The sequence below is a fragment of the Pelodiscus sinensis genome, chromosome 15 (genome assembly GCF_049634645.1).
Source record: "Pelodiscus sinensis isolate JC-2024 chromosome 15, ASM4963464v1, whole genome shotgun sequence".
Lineage (NCBI taxonomy): Eukaryota > Metazoa > Chordata > Testudines > Trionychidae > Pelodiscus > Pelodiscus sinensis.
In genome coordinates, this window is record NC_134725.1 from 37,290,966 (window position 1) to 37,311,246 (window position 20,281).

The 20,281-nt window shown below is 45.9% G+C and overlaps 1 protein-coding gene across 4 annotated transcripts in view; it reads left to right on the top strand.

Annotated features, from left to right (window-relative positions):
• The window catches only part of MVK (mevalonate kinase), a 31,035-nt gene extending 10,984 nt beyond the window's left edge, over window positions 1-20,051 (top strand). For all 4 annotated transcript variants that reach the window (XM_075898829.1, XM_075898831.1, XM_075898830.1 and 1 more), the window contains 4 exons: window positions 1,246-1,336; window positions 2,683-2,799; window positions 13,098-13,251; window positions 15,692-20,051. In XM_075898829.1, the coding sequence (XP_075754944.1) occupies window positions 1,246-1,336; window positions 2,683-2,799; window positions 13,098-13,251; window positions 15,692-15,843 (514 nt within the window). In that variant the 3' untranslated portion in view covers window positions 15,844-20,051. The remainder of the gene's footprint in view (window positions 1-1,245; window positions 1,337-2,682; window positions 2,800-13,097; window positions 13,252-15,691) is intronic.
• Window positions 20,052-20,281: the final 230 nt, after the last annotated feature.

Consider the following 20,281-nt stretch of genomic DNA (forward strand, 5'->3'; position numbering starts at 1 on the left):
CAGCTTTGCTCCGGACGCCTGTGGTACAGCAGCTAGGGCGCGGCCGGTTGGTCCCGTAGCGCCGCTCTGGGCGCTACTGGACCAACCCGGCAGCACCCCAGCTGCTCTGCCCCAGGTGTCTTGATTCAGCCACTGCTGGTCAGTTTCAGCAGCGGCTGAATCAGGACGCCTGGGGCAGAGCAGCTTGGGTGCTGCTGGGTTGGTCCTGTAGCGCCGAGGAGCGGCCGCGCTACTGGACCAACCCAGCAGCACCCCAGCTGCTCTGCCCCAGGCGTCCCCAAGTCAGCCGCTGCTGAAACTGACCAGTGGCTGACTACAGGAAGCCCCTGCCCCGGGCTTCCTGGAATCAGCCACTGATCAGTTTCAGCAGCAGCTGACTTGGGGATGCCTGGGGTTCTTAAGTTGAATCTGTATGTAAGTCAGAACTGGCATCCAGATCCAGCCTCTGTTGAAACTGATCAGTTTCAGCAGCGGCTGAATCTGCCAGTTCCGACTTACATACAGATTCAACTTAAGAACAAACCTACAGTCCCTATCTTGTACGTAACCTGGGGACTGCCTGTAGTAGAAAGGAAGAAGCGCTTATGTTATGGATCATTGATTCTCCACTTGTCTTATTCCAGATTAGGTTAAAGCAGTCCATAGGTGAGAAGGATGTAAACCAGAGTCTGGAGCACTCTGGTGAGAACCTGGTACTAGCTTCAGAAACTTTTTTAAAAGGGAGGTGGTTGCTTTTTAAAATTGAAATATATTATTTGTAATATTTAAGTACAATAGCCTTTCTATTTTTTGAGGTGGGAATAAATTGTGAGGGGGAGAAATTAGCTTTCTGCTAAAATGATCAGCAGTGAAATAGTTAATCATATTGACGACAAAATGGACACCACTAGGCTTCAGAGTAGGTAAATCAAAATGGGTTGTTATCGTCTGAGAAACACAGGAAGATGCTGCTGCATCAGTTGACAGAGGCTTCACATTTTCAAACTTATTTTTATGATCACAAGAGACAGATACCTTTTTGTTTTTTTTTTAAATGAAATAATTCTAAAGCCTAATTATGCAGCAGAGTTTGTGGCTGTGAAATAGTACAATACATGGGGCCCTGCTTGTCCCTGCAGTTTATGTGCATTGTTTAACTATAGCATCAACAAGGGAGGAAACTTGTTGATGGATGTGGAATAAACCTTGGATGTTGCTCAGTTATCAAGAGGAGAATGAATTTCAGAATCTTTGCTTTGTTTTTAGGGTGCCAACTCTAAGGATCTTGCTGACCAACACAAAGGTCTCTCGGAGCACCAGGACCCTTGTAGCAGGTGTCAAAGACAAGATTCTTAAGGTGCAGCATCTTTTTGGTAGATTACAGTGATTTAGAAGCACACCTGTTATTTAGGCTAACCCAATGGTAACTAGGCAGGACAGTAATGGAGTGTCTAGACTACTGGGTTTTGTTGACGAAAGTGGACTCGTGTCGACAAAACTATACCTGCGTCTACACTAGAACTCAGCAGTTTTGTCGATGGCGGTAAACCTCATTCTACAAGGAATAACGTCTTTTGTTGACAGTTCTGTCAACAGGAGGTGTTATTGAATCTACGCTGTCCTTTGCATCTGCACTCTCATGTCGACAAAGTGGCTTGCTTTGTCGACAGAACTGGATGTAGTCTAGACACTCTTTGTCGACAGAAGCTTTGTCAACAGTATCTGTCGACAAAGCCTGTGTCAACAAAAGCCTGTAGTCTAGACATACCCTAACTGTGATGGGGGAGAGTTGACCTGCAGTTGTGTAACCCTGGGATCTCTTCCATGGAGGTAGCAGGGTGTGCATTACTTCATTCACATCGATTTCTTGGCAGCTGTTGTTCAGAGGTATTACTCTGTTCCTCCTGGTTTTACTGCTGCATAATCAGTGGGAGCGGATCTAACTGGGGAGGGGAGAGAGCTCCTCCCAATAGGAGTAGGTCAAAACATCCTCATTAAGGTGGTATGTTGGATTTGACCCTGACTTTAGAGTTACTATATCACCCCAATCACGTCAGCTTAACAGGACTCCTCCAGAAATTGTCCCCATATCTAGCTTTCTAAGCTCAGTGGCATGGAGTCCCAGCTGTTCTGCAATTCTGATATAAAATGAAGGATTTATTTCTCCTCATTCCCATGATTAGCCAGGACTCTGTGCCAGAACTTTATTTTCTTAACTGAAATGACCTGCTATGATCTTCCTGCTTTTGTGGTGACAAGCAGTCGGATGAACCTCACTCATTCAAAAATCATGTCAGGCTCCAAAGAACCAAGAGAGTCTCATTAAAAATCACGAGGTGTGTGGTGGTATTTTTTTAACTATTTCTCTTGTAATTTGCTTTTTGCATTTTTGAATTGCTAAGGTTTTGTTTCTGCAACCAGAATGGCTAGAAATGTTGAGTCTGTTTTCATTTTTCTAAAAAATCCCCTAACTCAAGGATATTTGGGGTTTAAGGAAAAAACCATCATTAGTCACTGAACAAAATCACACCCTCACTCTTTCTCCCTCCCCTCCACCCCCCATTTCCTCTGAAATGTGATCAGCTTCTGCTTTAAATCTGACACATGAATTGTCCAGCCTTGGGGGTTGGCCCACCTTCCAGTGCAGGGACGCCATGGGATACCACAGAGTTGTCTTCATGTGTCTCATTTTTGTCTTCTCAGTTTCCTGCTATAATGAACCCAGTGCTTGCCTCAATAGATGCGATTTCTAATGAGTGTGAAAACGTTCTAGAAGCAATAGCTTTGAGTCCATCACAGAAGTATTACCTTGTTCTAGAGGTAAGACTCCTTTGCCTGCATTTTTGGACACTCTTATAGTCACACATCAAAATGTCATTTAAAGATCATTAGGTTGGGAGAGATTTTGATAACAGGAAATGTTCAGAGAGCCACAATTTGTATCTGTTATCATTAGTGCACTCCTTATGTCTGAAGTAGTAAAGGGACTGGTGCTGCCTCCTGTATATAACTTATTTGCTTTTATTATTCTTTCAGAGCCATAACTGTCATTTCCCTTAGTTGAAGGGACACCAAATGAGTTCAGGATCAAAATGTCTTTTTCCATGGAATGGTTTGTCATTTGATGGCCCATAGACCTTTGAATTGAAAATAGCTCTTTGGTATCTTTACATTCTCATCACTGACAGAGCCAATACCAAGCACAAAACTCAGCAGCTGCTGTTTTTGATAGAGATAGTCTAGTAAGAAACCAGCCTCTGCTTTCTGTTCGTCCTGTTCTCTTGTGCCTGGAGACAAATAGCAATAATTGTGGCCAGAACTGTTCTGACATTGATGCATGAAGTGAATGAGATCTGTGATCATTTTTGCTCATTTAAAGCATAGGGAGTCTGTTATGGAAATGCCTCTTTCAAATTAAAACTTTTTTTGAGGACACTAACTTGTATATTTACAAAGTGTTCCAATTATCCTGAAGTAATTATTGGTGTTTGGAAAAACTTATTTTACTGACCGCATCTGTGTTGGGACATGTTTTGTTCTAGTTAGGTGGATGAACCCACCTCTTGAATAGGAGCGTGGCAAGTCCGTATGCTAAAAACGAATGCTTTGGGCTCTCAGAAATACTGTAGAAGTGTCAATAGGACAGAATGTCAAGCACCAAGGCTCACAAACTTCAGTGACCTGCCTTACTGCAATAATAGCTGGTTATTGTTTCTTCCGGTCCTAGAGGAGTTGATCGATAGTGAGGTGTTAGAGCAAGATATTCTATTCTCCCTGTCCTTTTTCCTCACGCACATACCCAAAAGAACCAAGCTTTCCCCTGGTTTGGCTTCTCGGGGTAATAAGGAGCCTCCGTCAGGGATAGGACTGGAGGTGCTCTATTCTGGCTTTCATTCACAATCCATTTGCACCATGAGAAATTTGAAGGGTAGCTTTTGTTTCCCCCTCACTCACTTGCATTGTTGTTTGCTGTATGTGGTTGTGAAGGCGGGGCCCTCTGGTGGAACAATGAACAATCTGTGTCTCTGCAGTAAGCCTTACTGCCATGTATGGAGCAGTGGAGACCAGGGCAGATGAGCGAGTGCCTGCCAGTCATGTCAAAGGACATCCCAAGGCTAGATGAAGATGGTGTCAGGCATTGAGCCTGGCCAATAGCTGAGGAACAACAAAGACAGTGATAGCTGTGACATGTCTGAGTGCCATCGAGAACTAAGGTGATGCTGGGAGTACAAAGTGCTGCCTGCTTCCCCGAACTAGGAGTGGAAGCATAGGACTGGCAATCTAAACTCCTGGGTTCTCAGCTGCATGAATCCTGTTTCACTTTGAGCAGGGCATTTTAAGCTTTCCATCTCAGCCTCTGTTCTCCAGTCTGTAGAATGGGGCTAAGTCTCCTTTTCCCTTAGGGGTGCTTTGAGAGGTCCATTGATAGTAGCTGTAAATGATGTGAAGTGCTAGGAGAGAAAAGGCTGAATTTATGCAAAATTACATCACACTGTTATCCTGCAATAAGAATATCAGAGTTTACACAGAGCTTATTCAGTGCATAATGAATGGCATTTTCTCCCTCACATTTTCAGGCTGTTGTTGTAATGTAGCTCAGGACAGCTCTCCATTCAGTGCCACTTGCTCTAAGGCTATGCATTACTGTATGTTCTGTAAGCAGGAGAGATCAGTGTGCTGTCAGACCCACAAATAGGTTTAGTGGGTGTCCTCTGTGACATGAGTTTGGTAGGTCTCAGTCCAGTTCCCATGGGTCTGTATTAAAAGTAGGATTTGGTTCATACCATTGAACCAAAATGGCAGAATGATTTTGTATGAAAGCTTTGTTTTGTGTAACATAATGGCGCGTAGGGATGTGAAAAACAGAAAAACATTAACGTTGTAACCAAACAAAATTTTATCGGTTGCACAGTTAAATGTTTTAGTGGATGTAGTGGGAGGGAGGGGTTGCTGGCCCTCACTGTGGGCTCTGCCCCACTCCTGAGATCCTGGCAGCTGTCGCAGGCTCATGACCACTAGTGAGGTCCCTGCCACCAGCCCTGCTGCTGTGGGTTCCCAGCCTCTGATAGGATAGGAATGTTAAATTTAGTTCATTGAATAGTTGATAAGTGGGGGAGACAGAGGGATTAGCTCCCAGGGCTGGGAGCTAATCCTCTAACCCACTGTGACTCTGCCTTTTACATGTATTGAGAGCCTGCCTAATGCTAGGGTTTGTTACCAGGTGTGCCACTGACTTGTGGTATGACTGAGACCATTCACGTCACCTTGGTTCTTCATTTGTCCAGCAATCAAATGGAGAGGAGGGTTGTGAGGTTTACTTTGGAGAGTGCTTTGAGGTGCTGTTTAAAATGCAAGTAGGAGGAATGCTGCAAGTAAGTTGGCTTCTGTTTGTCTTGTGTCTGAAGATTCTGCAGAGGCATGGTTGATTATATGCACATACATATATATACTGTAGCTGAAATGTGCAGCTTTGGACATCTTTGTACTTGAGCCGTCAAACTAGTCTCCTGTGTCATAAGCTGTCATCTGACTCCTGGCAGATTTTGAATTGGAATATGACAGGTGTCTTGGATCATCATGGACAGCATTGTGCCTTGCGCTCAGGCATATAAAGAGGCTCCTGGATGGGCATCCAGTCCAGTGTACGGAGCATGCAATATGTACATACTAAACACTGCTGGCTGGACTATCTTCCCCCATTTATACTAAAATATAGAGCACATAGGCTGTGTGGGGGGGTGGATCTTGTATCATCTCATTCCCACGTGGTGTTTATAGTAGGAGTATTAGATATAGTGTAATTAAATAGCTGTGTAACCACATGAAACCTCATCTGTTACACAACTTTTTGATAGTCCCCAGGGGAGGGGCAGCAGCCAGTGCCCTCCTGGCCCCACTCCTGGAGAGCCGACAGCTGATTCTCCTTGCATATCAGATCCAGCCTACCCTCCTCCCCCTCCCTGCCACTGCCTTTCTATAAAAGGCAGCAGCTCAGAGGCGGACAGGTGAATTTGGTGCTCATGGTGAGCCTGCTTAAAAACAGCTCCTTACAAGCACCGGCTCGTGCTACCACCTTCTCCTCCCTTGTTGTCTCTGGTTGGAAGTGTGTGTATTCAGGACTGTATCTGAGCATAGGCAGAATAGGCAGTTGCATAGGGCACCAGTATTTCTGGGGTCCCACTCTACCGGGAGGAACCAGAAGCAGTGGAACATGTAACAGCAGGGCTTCTGGGCCCTAGAGAGCCCATGTGCTGCCTGCAGCACAGTCTGAAGGAGGGGATTGGCTGCTGGGGTGTCTGGGAAGGGGAGGCGTTAGGGGTGGGGGAAGGAACTCACCTGTGTGACTCTCTCCCCTGGCATGAGGTGAGGCAGTCTCTGGCAGTATCCTCCTTTTTGGGTTCCCCCATAATGACCATTCTCCCCACCTCGTTTCCCCCTCCCCGCAGAGCACCCCCTCTCGCCCCCTCCCCTCTGGCAGGGCTGGGTTGGGTGAGGTGCTGGCGGGAGGGTAGAGGAGCAGACTGGCTGGCTGCGTGCTGAGGCAGGGGCGGACTGGCCCAGTGGGATACCAGGAATTTCCTGGTGGGCCATCCGCGGAAGGGCCAGCTGGCGGCTGCTGGAGGGGGATTTTGACATGGGGTGCTGGCGTGCTGCAGCCTGAGCCCAGCACTTTAAATTCCCTGGTGCTGGCTGGGGCACGGTATAGGGCTGAGGGAGCGCATGCGCAGCGTGCTCAAACGCCATGCAACAGCTGAGGGAGAAGCCCGGGTGTCTCCCCTCTCAGCTGGTTTGAGCTCCGCACCTGGATGCTGCTGCTGGGGAGGGGAGAGAGGCGGGTCTGGGGCTGGGTGTGTGATCTGGGGGTGGGCACGCACACCCCCCTCATGGAGGTCAGCACGGGTGCCGCGCTCCCTAGCTGGTCACCCGCCCGAGCGCCACTGCCCTCACCCTGACTCCTCCTCGCTTGGCCCTGGCAGTGCTCGGCCACCACCTCCCCTGCTGCTGGCTGAGGCTGCCTGCCACAGCTATTGCAACTTTTGGCTTCACCCGGTCGCAAACGCAGCGCTGCTTTGTGGCTCCGTGTGGGCAAATGATAGTGGGAGATGCCAGCTCAATGAGCGAACCTTACAGGGCAACATGGGGGACAGGCACAGTTGGGGTAGCTGCACAGTGACCTCTCCCTCCCAATACTGAGGAGCGGGGGAGGGAAGAAGGCTGCTCCCGCCCCGTTATCAATTTGCGTTGGGGGGGGGGGGTGTTTTTGGGGTGAGGGAAAGCCTGGGTCCATAAATCCCCATCTCTTGCAGTCCTGTTACTACATGACACTCAGTTTTCTTCAAACATTTCTAAGCTTCATGGTTAAAAAGAAAATCTTTGAGAGGAGATATTATGCATGTTGAGATTACATATTTATGTCCCTCTGAGCATATCTGGATCTTTAAGAGGTAACTTTTTGGGGGGAAGGGGAAGTGGAGAGGGGGAGAGGTTACAAAATAAAAGGAAAACGTACATGCTTTGTTTAAATGATAGAATATTTCAAAAATGAAGGGAAAAGTTTGTATTAATATCAGGAGGAAAGTGACTAAAACATCAGATCCTTTTTTTGGTGGACAATATTTGCAAGTTTTCTGTCTTTTGCTAGAATAAAAAGGGGTGGGGATACAGGAGTGAGGGCAGGGGGCGGGGAGAGTTGGAGAACTCAGGGCAGGGATAGAAGGATGCTGGAGTGAAGGCAGGAGGTGGGGGGCTGAGGGCACAGAGTTTGCTGTGGGGCGTTAGGGCAGGAGTATAAAGTTGCAGGGCTGGAGTCAGGGCAGAGATATGGGGGGACTCTTGGTAAGGGGTAGGGGTTAAGATGTGTGGGCAGGGGGCTGAAAGGTTTGTGGGGGCAGCTCAGGGCAGAAGGTGATAGAGTGAGGGCATGGGGCATGGATTCAAGGCATGGTCTGGTGGAGGGGGGACTCAGGGTAGGGAGGTGGGGGAGCAGGAGTCAGGGCAGGAGGTAGAGGGTGCAGAACTCAGGAGGGAGTTGGAAGAGATTACAGGGCTTACAAGGGTGACAGTGCTGTGCTGACGACTCCTCCCGGGCGGACAGAGCTTCGCTTTCCTGTCAGCAGCTCCTCCGAGGGGCCTTGGGGGCCTGCATGTGATGGGCCTGGCCTCAAGTTTGTCTAGGGTGAGCAGGGCTCCATGGGCCAACCCTGGCCTTCAGCTGGCCCCCATCTTGCAGCTGGTGAAGGAGGGCAGGGTTCTTCATAAATTTCCAATAAAATGTTGACTAATTTAAAAAATTATATTTGCATCATTCTGTCAAATCAGAATTTTTGTCGTGCTGCTACTTTAGTGCTAGTCCAGCAGCATTAGTGTGCTTAATTCAGTAAAACTGTTTTTAATAACGTGCGCATGGCAAGTTTTCCAATACTGCAAGCTTATGTTTGCATTGCTAAGAGCAAGTCAGGCATAGGGGCATCAGTTTAATAATCCCGCCTAGGGCACCATAAATCCTAAGGATGGCCCTGTGTGTAGTCAACTACACAATGACATCCCTCCTTTACAGGAGTCCCATGGGGGCAGGATAGGAGCCATGGTGATTGACACTGACCATGCTTTCTTGTACCTCCTCCCTCTGTGCAGTTAAAGCCTCATCCAAAGGCATGCCATTAGAACATAAGAACGGTCTTACTGGGTCAGACCAAAGGTCCATCTAGCCCAGTAGCCTGTCTGTCGACAGTGGCCAGTACCAGGTGCCCCAGAAAGGGTGAACCGAAGACAATGATCAAGCAATTTGTCGCCTGCCATCCTTCTCCTCCAGCCTCTGACAAACAGAGGCCAGGGACACCATTTCTGTCCCCTGGCTAATAGTCTTTTATGGACCTAACCTCCATGAAATTATCTAGCTTCTCTTTAAACTCTATTATAGTCCCAGCCTTCACAGCCTCCTCTGGCAAGGAGTTCCACAGGTTAACTACACGCTGTGTGAAGAAGAACTTTCTTTTATTAGTTTTAAACCTGCTACCCAAATGAAATTAATGGTGTCCCCTAGTTCTTCTATTATGGGAACTAATAAATAACTTTTCTTTATTCACCCTTTCCACACTACTCATGATTTTATATACTTCTATCATATTCTCCCCTAAGTCTCCTCTTTTCTAAACTGAAAAATCCCAGTCGCTTTAACCTCTCTTCATATGGGACCTGTTCCAAACCCCTAATCATTTTAGTTGCCCTTTTCTGAACCCTTTCCAAGGCCAAAATATCTTTTTTGAGGTGAGGAGACCACATCTGTACACAGTACTCAAGATGTGGGCGTACCATAGTTTTATACAGGGGCAGTAAGATATTCTGGGTCTTATTTTCTATCCCTTTCTTTATAATTCCTAGCATCCTGTTTGCCTTTGACTGTCGCTGCACATTGTGTGGAAGTTCAGAGAACTGTCCACGATAACTCCAAGATCTCTTTCCTGATTTGTCGTAGCCAAATTATCCCCATCATACTGTACGTACAGCTGAGGTTATTTTTCCCGATGTGCATTACTTTACACTTATCCACATTAAATTTCATTTGCCATTTTGTTGCCCAATCACTCAATTTGGTGAGATCTTGTTGGAGTCCTTCAGTCTTCTTCTTTCTTGACTATCTTAAACAGTTTAGTATCATCTGCAAACTTTACCACCTCACTGCTTACCCCTTTCTCCAGATCATTTATGAATAAGTTGAAAAGGATTGGTCCCAGGGCTGACCCTTGGGGGACACCACTAGTTACCCCCCTCCATTCTGAAAATTTACCATTTATTCCTACCCTTTGTTTCCTGTCTTTCAATCCGTTCTCAGTCTAAGAAAGGACCTTCCCTCTTATCCCATGTCCATGTAATTTACACAAGAGCCTTTGGTGAGGGACCTTGTCAAAGGCTTTCTGAAAGGCTTTCTGAAAATCTAAGTATACTATATCTACTGGACCCCCCCTGTCTGCATGTTTAACCCCTTCAAAGAACTCTAATAGATTAGTAAGACATGATTTCCCTTTACAGAAACCATGTTGACTTTTGTCCTACAAATTATGTTCTTCTACATGCCTCACAATTTTATTCTTTACTATTGTTTCGACTAATTTGCCTGGTACTGAAGTTAGACTTACTGGTCTGTAATTGCCAGGATCGCCTCTACAGCCCTTTTTAAATATTGGTGTCACGTTAGCTACCTTCCAGTCATTAGGTACGGAAGCCAATTTAAAGGATAGGTTACAAACCACAGATAATAGTTCAGCAATTTCCCATTTGAGTTCTTCTAGAACCCTTGGATGAATGCCATCTGGTCCCGGAGATTTGTTAACATTAAGTTTTTCTATTTGTTCCAAAACCTCCTCTAATGACACTTCAATCTGGGACAGTTCCTCAGATTCATCACCCACAAAGGACGGCGCAGATTTGGGAATCTCTCTAACGTCCTCAGCCATGAAGACTGAAGCAAAGAAATCATTTAGTTTCTCCGCAATGGCTTTATCGGCCTTGATTGCTCCTTTTATATCTCGATCGTCTAGGAGACCCACACGTTTTTTTAGCAGGCTTCCTGATTCTAATGTACTTTAAAAAATTGTTATTTCTTTTTGAGTTTTTGGCTAGCTGTTCCTTAAATCTTTTTTGTTTTTCTTATTGCACTAGCGGCAGCATGTAGGTGGAAAAGTCATCAGAAGTCAGGTGGAGGCACTGCAGCAGCTCATTGTTGCACTGTGTGAAGACACCAACTGGGAATGGAAAAGAGAAAATATCACGAATTGTGTAGTGGGTTTGGCCTGCTGGCTGTTCAGTTCACCCTATTTAACATGGTCTCTGGCAGCCAGGGACTCTTTCTGCTATGTTTGGTAGCTGAATCATGACCCTGTTCTGTGTAAAACATTACGGCTTTAGAATTTCATGGCTGCCAAACGCCTTACTTCCAACACTAGCATCTCTGATGTATTGAGGAAGGGCAATCTTGTGGTTAAGTCAGTTCTGGGTTTTAATTCCTGTCTCTGCCACAGACCCACTATGTGACCATGGGCAGGCCAGTTAATCTCTGTTCCTTAGTTTCCCACCTGTAACATGAAGATATTCCTCTCTCCGACCCTCATTTGTCTGTCTGTTTAGACTGTAGATCTCCAGAGCAAGGTCCATCTTTTACTATACATCTGAAGAAGTGGGATGTGTCCATGGAAGCTTATGATACCATCTACATGTTTTGTTAGTCTCTTAGGTACTGCAGGACCCTTCGTTGTTTAAGTTTTTACTATACATGTGTTTGTAAAGCAGCTAGTACTGTGGGGCCTGATATTTGGTTGGGGGTTCTAGGTGCAGTCGGAATACAAAGAATCACTCTGTGGTGGTTTCAGGCAGCAGATGGATCTCGTTCAGAGCCAGCATGGCTAGCGTGACTGGCTAGAACCAGCAATGTCAGCTGATGGGTAGATTGAGCTTTATTGGAACTGGGGATGTTGTCCTGGTTCAGGCTGCTCAGTTCCTACCCACTGATCAGACTTGATAATTATAATGGTGCCCATTCATGTGCACTTATTAACATCCGGGGGGAGGGGAGCTTCTAGTTCTGTTTTAAGAGTACTTCTCTCATGCACTACTGTTTCATTATCCTGTTTTTCAGTGCTCTCCTGCTAATGGCCTGTGCCTTACACATGGCAGCATTTCAGCCAGCTGCTCCCTTCCAATTAACTCCTTTAATTTTGAGCTTCTGTCCTCTTAAGCAACCCCCACCCTTGTGATCCTTAAATTTCTTTGTGTGCATGTCTAGTTCTGTGCATGCTGCCAGTTCAGCCCTGTGCTGCAATGGTCTGTGTCTACATGGCAAGCATGTTGTAAGCAGTGCCCCCATCGACGCTCCCCAGTCAGCTCATATTCGGGGGAAATGGAGTTGTTCAATCACCATCACCTCTCTGAAGCTGCCATTCATGCTTGGTTTTGTGGCATTGGATATTTGTGCTCTAGGGGTGGACTTGGACTTTCTCCAACTTGTGTATTAAAGGACACTGAGCAGTTGTTTGATTGTGATGACTTTGGACCCAGATTGCCAGGGGCTGTAGTTGAACTGCTTACTAGAGGTGAAAGGGTCCATGTCCTGTTATCAATCTCCTGGGCCATTCGTGCCTCCTTGCCACAAGCAACTAACTGTAGTAAACAGCAGGATTTGGGCATGATTAGCCCTGTAGCTATTGCAGTTTCCTGGCATGCAGGATATCTGGATGACCGGATGGCCTCAGGGTTCTGGCTGCTTGCAGTAGCTGGGCTTTTGAATACTAGAAATCATCTCTGCATTTTTTGTGTGTGTGTACGTGTGTGTACGTGTGTGTGTGTGTGTACGTGTACTTTCATAGACCTTAGATGGTCCTTAGATGGTCCCAGAATGGAGGACAGGGGGAAACTTTAGAGAGCCTGACTAGGTATTAGTAGGCAAAGCCAAGAGTACCTGCCTCATGCTGGGGAAACGCCCTGTAGTCTGAGTTCTGCATCTCTGCCCTGGGGAGAGCTGTTCTGTATGATAGAAAGGAGACTTTAATATTGCTTATCATTGCCTTGGCAGTGATAGCAGTGTCCTTGGTATTGCTGAATTGACTAGGAATGGGAGCGAACCCAGCGTGGTTCTTTTCCCTCGGTATGAGAAGGGTTTGACTGGTGTCCTGTTCGGTGCATGCATAGCAGGAGAGAAAGGAAGCAGGGCAAGACTATCAAAGGCTAACATTCAGCATCTTCAGAGTGCGTGTTAGCAGCTCTCTGAGCCCATTGTTTCCATTGGCACCTCTCCATTGGCACCTCTCTCTAACAGCATTATAAAATGGATGGATACCTGTGGCTGTGAGGAAAGAAAGGGATAGCAGATCTAGGCTAGAAGCCCGAGGCTGCCAGTGGGCTCAGTTTCATGGTTCAGCATTGCTTGTTCCCAAGAGTGTTGTGCTGCTCAATTTCCTCTTGCAGTAAATGTGGCAGTTCCTCTGTGACTTCGTAATGAGTAGCTCATCCACAGTCCAGCTCTGCTTTCAGGTGCCTTGAAATAGCACCCTTCCTCCCTGGAATGAAGACTTGTAACCCGGAGGATTGAGATCCATGTGGTTTTATCATCATTGCTTTGTTTTAAGGAGCTCGTCGACATAAACCAGCATCACTTAAATGTGATTGGAGTTGGACACACCTCACTGGATAGAGTGTGCCAAGTGACCGCCAACCATGGGCTGCACAGTAAGCTGACTGGTGCTGGAGGAGGTGGCTGTGCAATAACTCTGCTAAGACCAGGTCAGAAATCCTTAATTTATTATTGATTGATCATTGAACTCTGTCTTCTTTTTATCTTGCCAGAGAGGCCCACATGGGTGCTGATAAAGCGTGTGTGTATTAAAGCCCTTCTCGCCCCTCCATTGTTTAAATCGATATTTAAAAAAAACCAAAACCTGAGGTGGTCCTTTGCTATGCATAGAGCTTTTACATTCTCCAGATGAGCTTTATGTGAGTAATTTTCTGTTTACTGAGACTGGTGGAAGTTTCAAGTAGATAACAGAGGCCTTGTTCTGCCAGCTATCATGGTTCAGTGTTTGTGCTGCTTAGGCTGTTGCACCCAGCACATCTTAAATGAATGTAGAATAGGTTTATTGTCTCTGGCTGCATCTAGACTGGCAAGTTTTTCCGCAAAAGCAGTTGCTTTTGCAAAAAAACTTGCCAGCTGTCTACACTGGCCACTTTGAATTTGCACAAGAACACTGATGATCTCATGTAAGATTGTCAGTGTTCTTCCACAAATACAATGACTCTCACGTTCGGGGTGGGGAAAAGCCCTTTTCTGGAAATGCTTTTGCACAAGAGGGCCAGTGTAGACAGCTGAGAACTGCTTTGCGCCAAAAAGCCCCAATGGCGAAAATGGCGATTGGGGCTTTCTTGCGCAAAACAGCGTCTAGATTGGCACGGAGGTTTTTGCGCAAAAGCACTTTTTCCAGAAAAGCATCCATGCCAATCTAGACACTCTTTTCCACAAATGCTTTAACGGAAAAACTTTTCTGTTAAAAGCATTTGCGGAAAATCATGCCAGTCTAGACGTAGCCCTCGTGTAGTGAGTGCACAGTATACTGGAGATTGTCCAGGAATCCTTTGTTCTTCTGCCCTCTACTGGCTAGTTCTGCTTATGGAGCAGAAGGATCAGTGTGTAGTGTACAGTAACAACTGTGTAAAATCATCATGATCTAGGGAAGGTAAAATGCAGTTAATTGACTAGTCGAGTAGTCAATGTACACTTCAAAGGAGGAATGTGGAAGTGCCCAAGAGGCAATGCAGAACTCCACATACAACCCAGGGCCAGTGGGAAGTCCCTCTGACTCTGGGCTGTATGTGGGTGCCTGCTTTGAAATGCACAAGAATCCCCAGGGGGGGCTCCTGTGCATTTCAAAGCCATGGAGCCCAGGGTCAGTGGGGGACTCCCCAGCTGATCCCAGGCTCTGAGCCCAGCTGGGGGGTTCCCACTTGACCCCAGGCTCCTTGCTACGGTGTTTTAAAGGGGGCAGTGCCACACAGCTGATTTCCACCTCACCTGTGCAGCATTGCTGCTTTGAAGTACCCCTTCCCCACTCCCTTTGCTGCCTCTATCATGAGAGGCAGTAAGAGGGGGAGGGAATGGACTAGTACTTAACATCCCAATCATGATCACAAACACAGTAGAGTAGTGGTTTGTAACCTGTGGTCTGCAGACCCTGGCAGGGGTGAGGGGGAAAGGTCTGAGGGGGGGAAAAGGTCTGAGGACTAAGATTTCCAAGAGTCCCCATCTCCATTCAGAACTTTATGGGGGTGCACAAATGAGAAGTTTGAAAAGCACAGTGATAGAACATGTAAGAGAACTTGCTGGCAGTAGTTAGCTTATTAATTTCACATGGGAATTTCAGCCTTCCATATTTAAAGGGCTAAAAGGATGTGTATAAGCTGAAAATAGCGTGTCTAAGGATGTTAAAATGCAATTAGTCGACTAGTTGATAGACACTTCCACATTTGCTGCCTCTGGGCTCCAGGCTGCCCCTTTGAATCACTGCAGAGGCTGCATTTTAAAGGGGCAGCCTGCCACACAGCTGATCTGCAGATCAGCTGTGAAGTGGGCTGCCCCTTTAAAACTGGCAGAGGCAGCAGTTTCAAAGGAGAAGTGGCTACACAGCTGATCCTGGGTTCTGGGGAAATGCTGCACAGAGCCTGGGGTCATCTGGGGAGTCCCCAGCAGATCCCCGGGCTCTATGGCTGCTCCTTCGAAAGGCGCACAAGTGGCACTTTAAAGGGGCCGCTGCACCACTGTATGGAGGCAGCAAAGGGGAGGATATCAACTAGTCAAAATACTATCCAATAAGAAAATGCTTATCGGATAGTCGACTAGTCTTTTACATCCTTACTCTGCACCTTTATAATGCTACTTCAGCGTAGACGCTTGGCATACTAGAAACTACTGGATTCTTAAGTGCCCATTCATGTTTTCAGCCATTGCAAACTTAAATCAAACCGATCAGTAAACAGGCAGTTCATTAATGTAAGAAGAAACAGATAAAATGTATCCCTTTATGCCCCCCCCTTCATAGGTGTTCTTTTGGGCATTTGTTTCCTTTTCATGACAATACCCTTTAATCCATATTAAATCCATGGCAAGACATTTCCATCTCCCAGCAATGACCAAGCTGAACTTAACTGGCTGGTGTAACCTCCTTCTTGGCAGACACAGACCCGTTGATAGTGGAAGCAGCCAGACAAGACCTCAGTGCCTGTGGATTTGAATGCTGGGAGACTAGTATTGGAGCGTCTGGAATATGTCTTCATTCCCCAACATCTTTGAAACCAGAAGTGCTGCAAATTTTTAGTAAGGTTTAAGGTGACATGGACTCTGAGTGACCTGACTGTATCCTGTCTTCCTTCCCCTGCAAGTTCAGAGCTTTTTAACTCTTTACTGAAATTGCGGCCCCCCTAGTGCCGAAGATACTTGAGCTGAACTTTGAAGTTGCCAGTTGGAAAATGGGGCAAAATATCAGTGGCTATGGAAGTGTCATGAATGGAGTTCTCAATCGAGTTCAGGCATGGTATAATGGGGATTGCTCCACTGAAGATGGTAGAATTATTGTTCTTACTTACCCCAGCTGTGAGTTGGGCCCATGTCTCACTTGAAAATGCATTTACTATAAGAAAATTCAAGAGTACGGTGTTTAACAGGTACAAGAGGGAGGAATATGCAAACCACACTGTCCTGGCCAAATTCTGGTTTGAGTAATTACATTCTGTCTTTAATGCATAGGGAGTATTATCTTTTTCTTTACCTGCCTCTCCAGTCAATGTGAGTCTGGAGTAATTAATGTGCACAGAGTTGCTTGAGTTTCTTGTAAAAGACACCACACGATGCAAAGTATGAGACTACTCCACTGTTTCTACAAAGCTGTTGGAGGAACTGCTGAGACTATAACTAAAAAATAAAATGGCTCTTGGTTGTGTTACTAATTAAAGTCGGATGATTAAGTTCAAAGTGAAATTCCAATATTCTGTGCCCCATTTTTTGTAGTTTCCTTTTGCACATTCCTTCCCTGTCTAGGCTGTTACATTAGTCTCTGTAGCCAATTCTTTGAGCAGTCTTGCTGATCATAGACTCATGGTCAAGTTCTCACACTATTAAGATCACAATCTGCAGGAAGGTGTTTAAAGTAAGGACGTTAAGTATTGGTTATTTTAGTAATCGAATAGTCAATGATTTGTTTGCATTGACTATTTCAGGGATTCCCAAACTTTGACACGGGGACCAGTAAATCCATTCACGAGCTTTTGGAGGACCAGTAACATTTATTTGCATATTCATTAGGCAAATGATGAATATTCAGATAAGCTGTTTCTGGTCCTACAAAAGCCCCCAGTGCCAGCATTAGCAAAGCTTTTGATACGGCCACCCACAATATTCTTGCCAGCAAGTTAAGGGAGTATGGATTAGATAAATGGACGGTAAGATGGATAGAAAGTGGCTAGACCAGGGTTTCCCAAACCTTTTACTTTAGTTGGAACCTGGGTTTTTTTTAGTACTGTTTTTTTGCAGCCCAAAAATATAAACGCATATTAAAAGAATTTAAAAATGAATAAATGTTTAGTGTTTTCCCCTATCCCTTGTGGGACACAGTGTTGCGTGGGCACTCCAGGAGGCGGGAGCAGGAGCAGATTGGGGGTAGGGTATCTGGCTAGGGGTAGGGTTGCCAGTTGTCCAGTTTTGTACTGGACAGTCCAGTATTTGAGGGTTCTGTCTGGGAAACAAATTGAGAAAATACTGGATATATAAAATGTCCAGTATCTTCTAATTAGGTAAGTTTTTATTATTATTAGGTATATCAGTCTGTAGCTGTGAACTGCCTGGCTGATAGATGTGCTCATGATGCACGAGCACATCTATCAGCCAGGAAGTTCGCAAGTACTCGAGGGAGGGTATGGCAGTGGGGGGAGGGGAAACTGGAATCCCTGGGGCTGGACTCACTTGTGTGCCTGGATCTGCATGTGCCTGGGTCAGTCCTGCTTCCCGCCAGCTGATTTGCTCCCCCCACTTCTCCTCCCAATCTCCCCTATCCAGCCCTGCTGCCCCCCGGCCAGGCCTGCTTCTGCTGCCCCCCCATCCAGGCTTGTTTCCGCTGCCTACCTGCCCCAATCTCCACCGGACAGCCCCACTGCCCCCAACCCTGCTTCCTGGTGGCTTGTTCCCTCCCCATCCCCCCCACACCTCCTCTCAGTCCGCCCCGCTCCCCTCCTGGCAGCCACGCTGAGGCCCGGTATTTTTTTTTTTTTCCTGTGGCCCGGTACCAGGCTGCAGCCCGTAGTTTGGGAGCCGCTGGACTATTTGATTAGTCGGTAGGTCAGTGCTGCCCTTTGAAATGCTGCCGCGGCATTTCAAATGAGCAGCACCACATGGAGCCCGGGATCAGCTGGTGACTCCCCTGCTGACCCTGGGCTCTGTGGTGCCTGCCCCTTTGAAACACTGTGACAGTGTTTCAAAAGGACAGCGCTGCACTGAGCCTGGGCTCCCTGTGGCGCTGCTGCTTTGAAGTACCTCTCCTCCTTCCACCCCCTCCACTTGCTGCCTCTATCTGATAGAGATGGAGAGTAACTAGTCATTATCATCCCTAGTTTAAAGCCAAAGGCACTGTATTTTAAACTCATGTCAATATTTCTGTTCATAGTAGATTTGTGAGGATCCCAGGCTTTCTGTGTTTTAAACAGTCTAAACTTTGGTCACAGGCTGGGTGTTAAGAATGCATTATTTTTGCTGGGAATGTTCAGCTAGTGGAGCATAATTAGTCATTTTTACTTTGTGCCATTCAGTGGAGTGTATTGCCAGAGGAGATTGACCCCCTAAAGTAAATCAGTTTCCAAAATTATCTTTTGCCATTTTTTAAATGATGCTTCTCTAATCAAGTGATCTACTTCTTCAGTGCAGAATCCGTACTACTTGTTTTGTTCGCCTGCAATGGGCTGGAGTTCTTCACCCTTCCACTTCCATACCAGACACTTCTGTTACATAGGGGGGTTTCTTGACTGTGTTAAATGCAACCTGCATACTAGAATTCATATCAAGTGCTCCCTCGCCTCTTTTGCTTCTATATTGAGCCTGGCTAGATAAGGGCTGTCTGGATGCCATTCAAAATGTAGTTCCTAGTCTGACTTTTGACACTGTTGGAAAAAGCATCCTTTTCCCTTAATGTCCTGGTCAAATAGATGGGCTGTGGGAAATGTGCAGGGAGGACAAATAAAGGCTAGGTTGCTTTCAGCTGTTCTAGCAAAATGGTTACAAATTATTCTGCAGAGCAAACAGTGCTGCCTCTGGCATCTCTGGGTTTTCTTGCTTTTTCACGGGTTTAGACAAACAGATGCTGTTTCTTTCCTGTAGTGTGAGCTGTACAGATCCACTAATTTTAGGGCCCTTCTACATGGGGGAACTTACTGGCTAAATATTCTAGAGAATAGGGATATTACATTTTGATTAATCAAATAGTTGATGGATTTCCATCAACTATTTGATTAGTCAATAAGGACTAGCCTGGTGTTCCACTTTTGAAATGTACAAGAGGCCCAGGGGCTCTTATGCATTTGGAAGATTGAAATGGAGCAGGGACCAGTGGGGGGGGGGAGGGAGTGCTGTTTGTCCCAGGCTCCATGTCCCCCAGCACCTCCTCCTATTCCCCCCCCCCACCTCCAATGCTACCTCTTTCAGAGAGAGACGACAAGGTGGCGGGGGGGGGGGGGGGGGTAACTCGTCAACTAGTGTGTCGACTATCCAATAAGCTTTTGCTTATTGGCTATTTGACTGATCAATTAGTTGCTTAATCCCGACTGGAAAAACCTCCAAGGGGAGTTGTAATGATATAAATATAGTGGTACAATTATGCAAGTAGAGGCTAGTGAACATCCCCATATAGACAAGCCCTTTCTCTTCTGGGATAGCTCATATTTTTAGGAGGTTTTGTATGTATCAGCATTGCTGAAAATCCTAATATATGTAATCAAACAGTGCATCTCCATCCCAATAAACTCATCTAATAAAGCATCTTGTTAGTCTTGGCTATGTGACTACCTTTTTTTGTTTCACCAAGATCAGACTAACACAGCTACCTCTCTGTTACTCTCCATCCCAAGCAAATCTTTTTTCCTGGAAGCAGGGAATGTGTCCTGTCCTACTGTTAGGTTGGGCAGAACTAAATGTACCCCTTTTTCATAATTTTGACACAGCACTGTTTGTTTTAAAGCATTTTTAGACTTTTTAAATCATTTTTTAAAATTTTCAGTTACAAGAAATTATGCTGGGACTCAGGCAATTTTTTTTAGTTATGATAGACATTGAGAGTCAAAGTTAAACCTGTCTAATGGTTAAAACACATTGTCAACATCATGTCAAAAATTACAAGGTAAATATATAAATTAAGCTCCTAAGTTCTGAGGTAGCATTTTTCTTTCTTTGCCCTCTGTCAATTTTGATACCTATCAATGGAAACATTTGTTTCAATGTGTGTGTACTATGAAACTGATGGCTACTGACCTTTACCAATAAACTCTTTCCAGGTGCACCTGTGTTGCTTCATTACGTGCTCATGGAGGTGTAGCGCCAACTTGCATCTAGGCAGATGCAATTTGATTGTAGTAATTTTTAAGTGTTGAATAAAAAATAACCATCACCCCACCCTTGCACTGGTGCACCCCACTCCCATAATTCTCTCTGCATTAAAATGTGTCTCCCTGGCATAGCCTGAGCCTTTGGCCTCTTGTCCAGGACTTGAGAGTCTCCTTCCTAATTCTC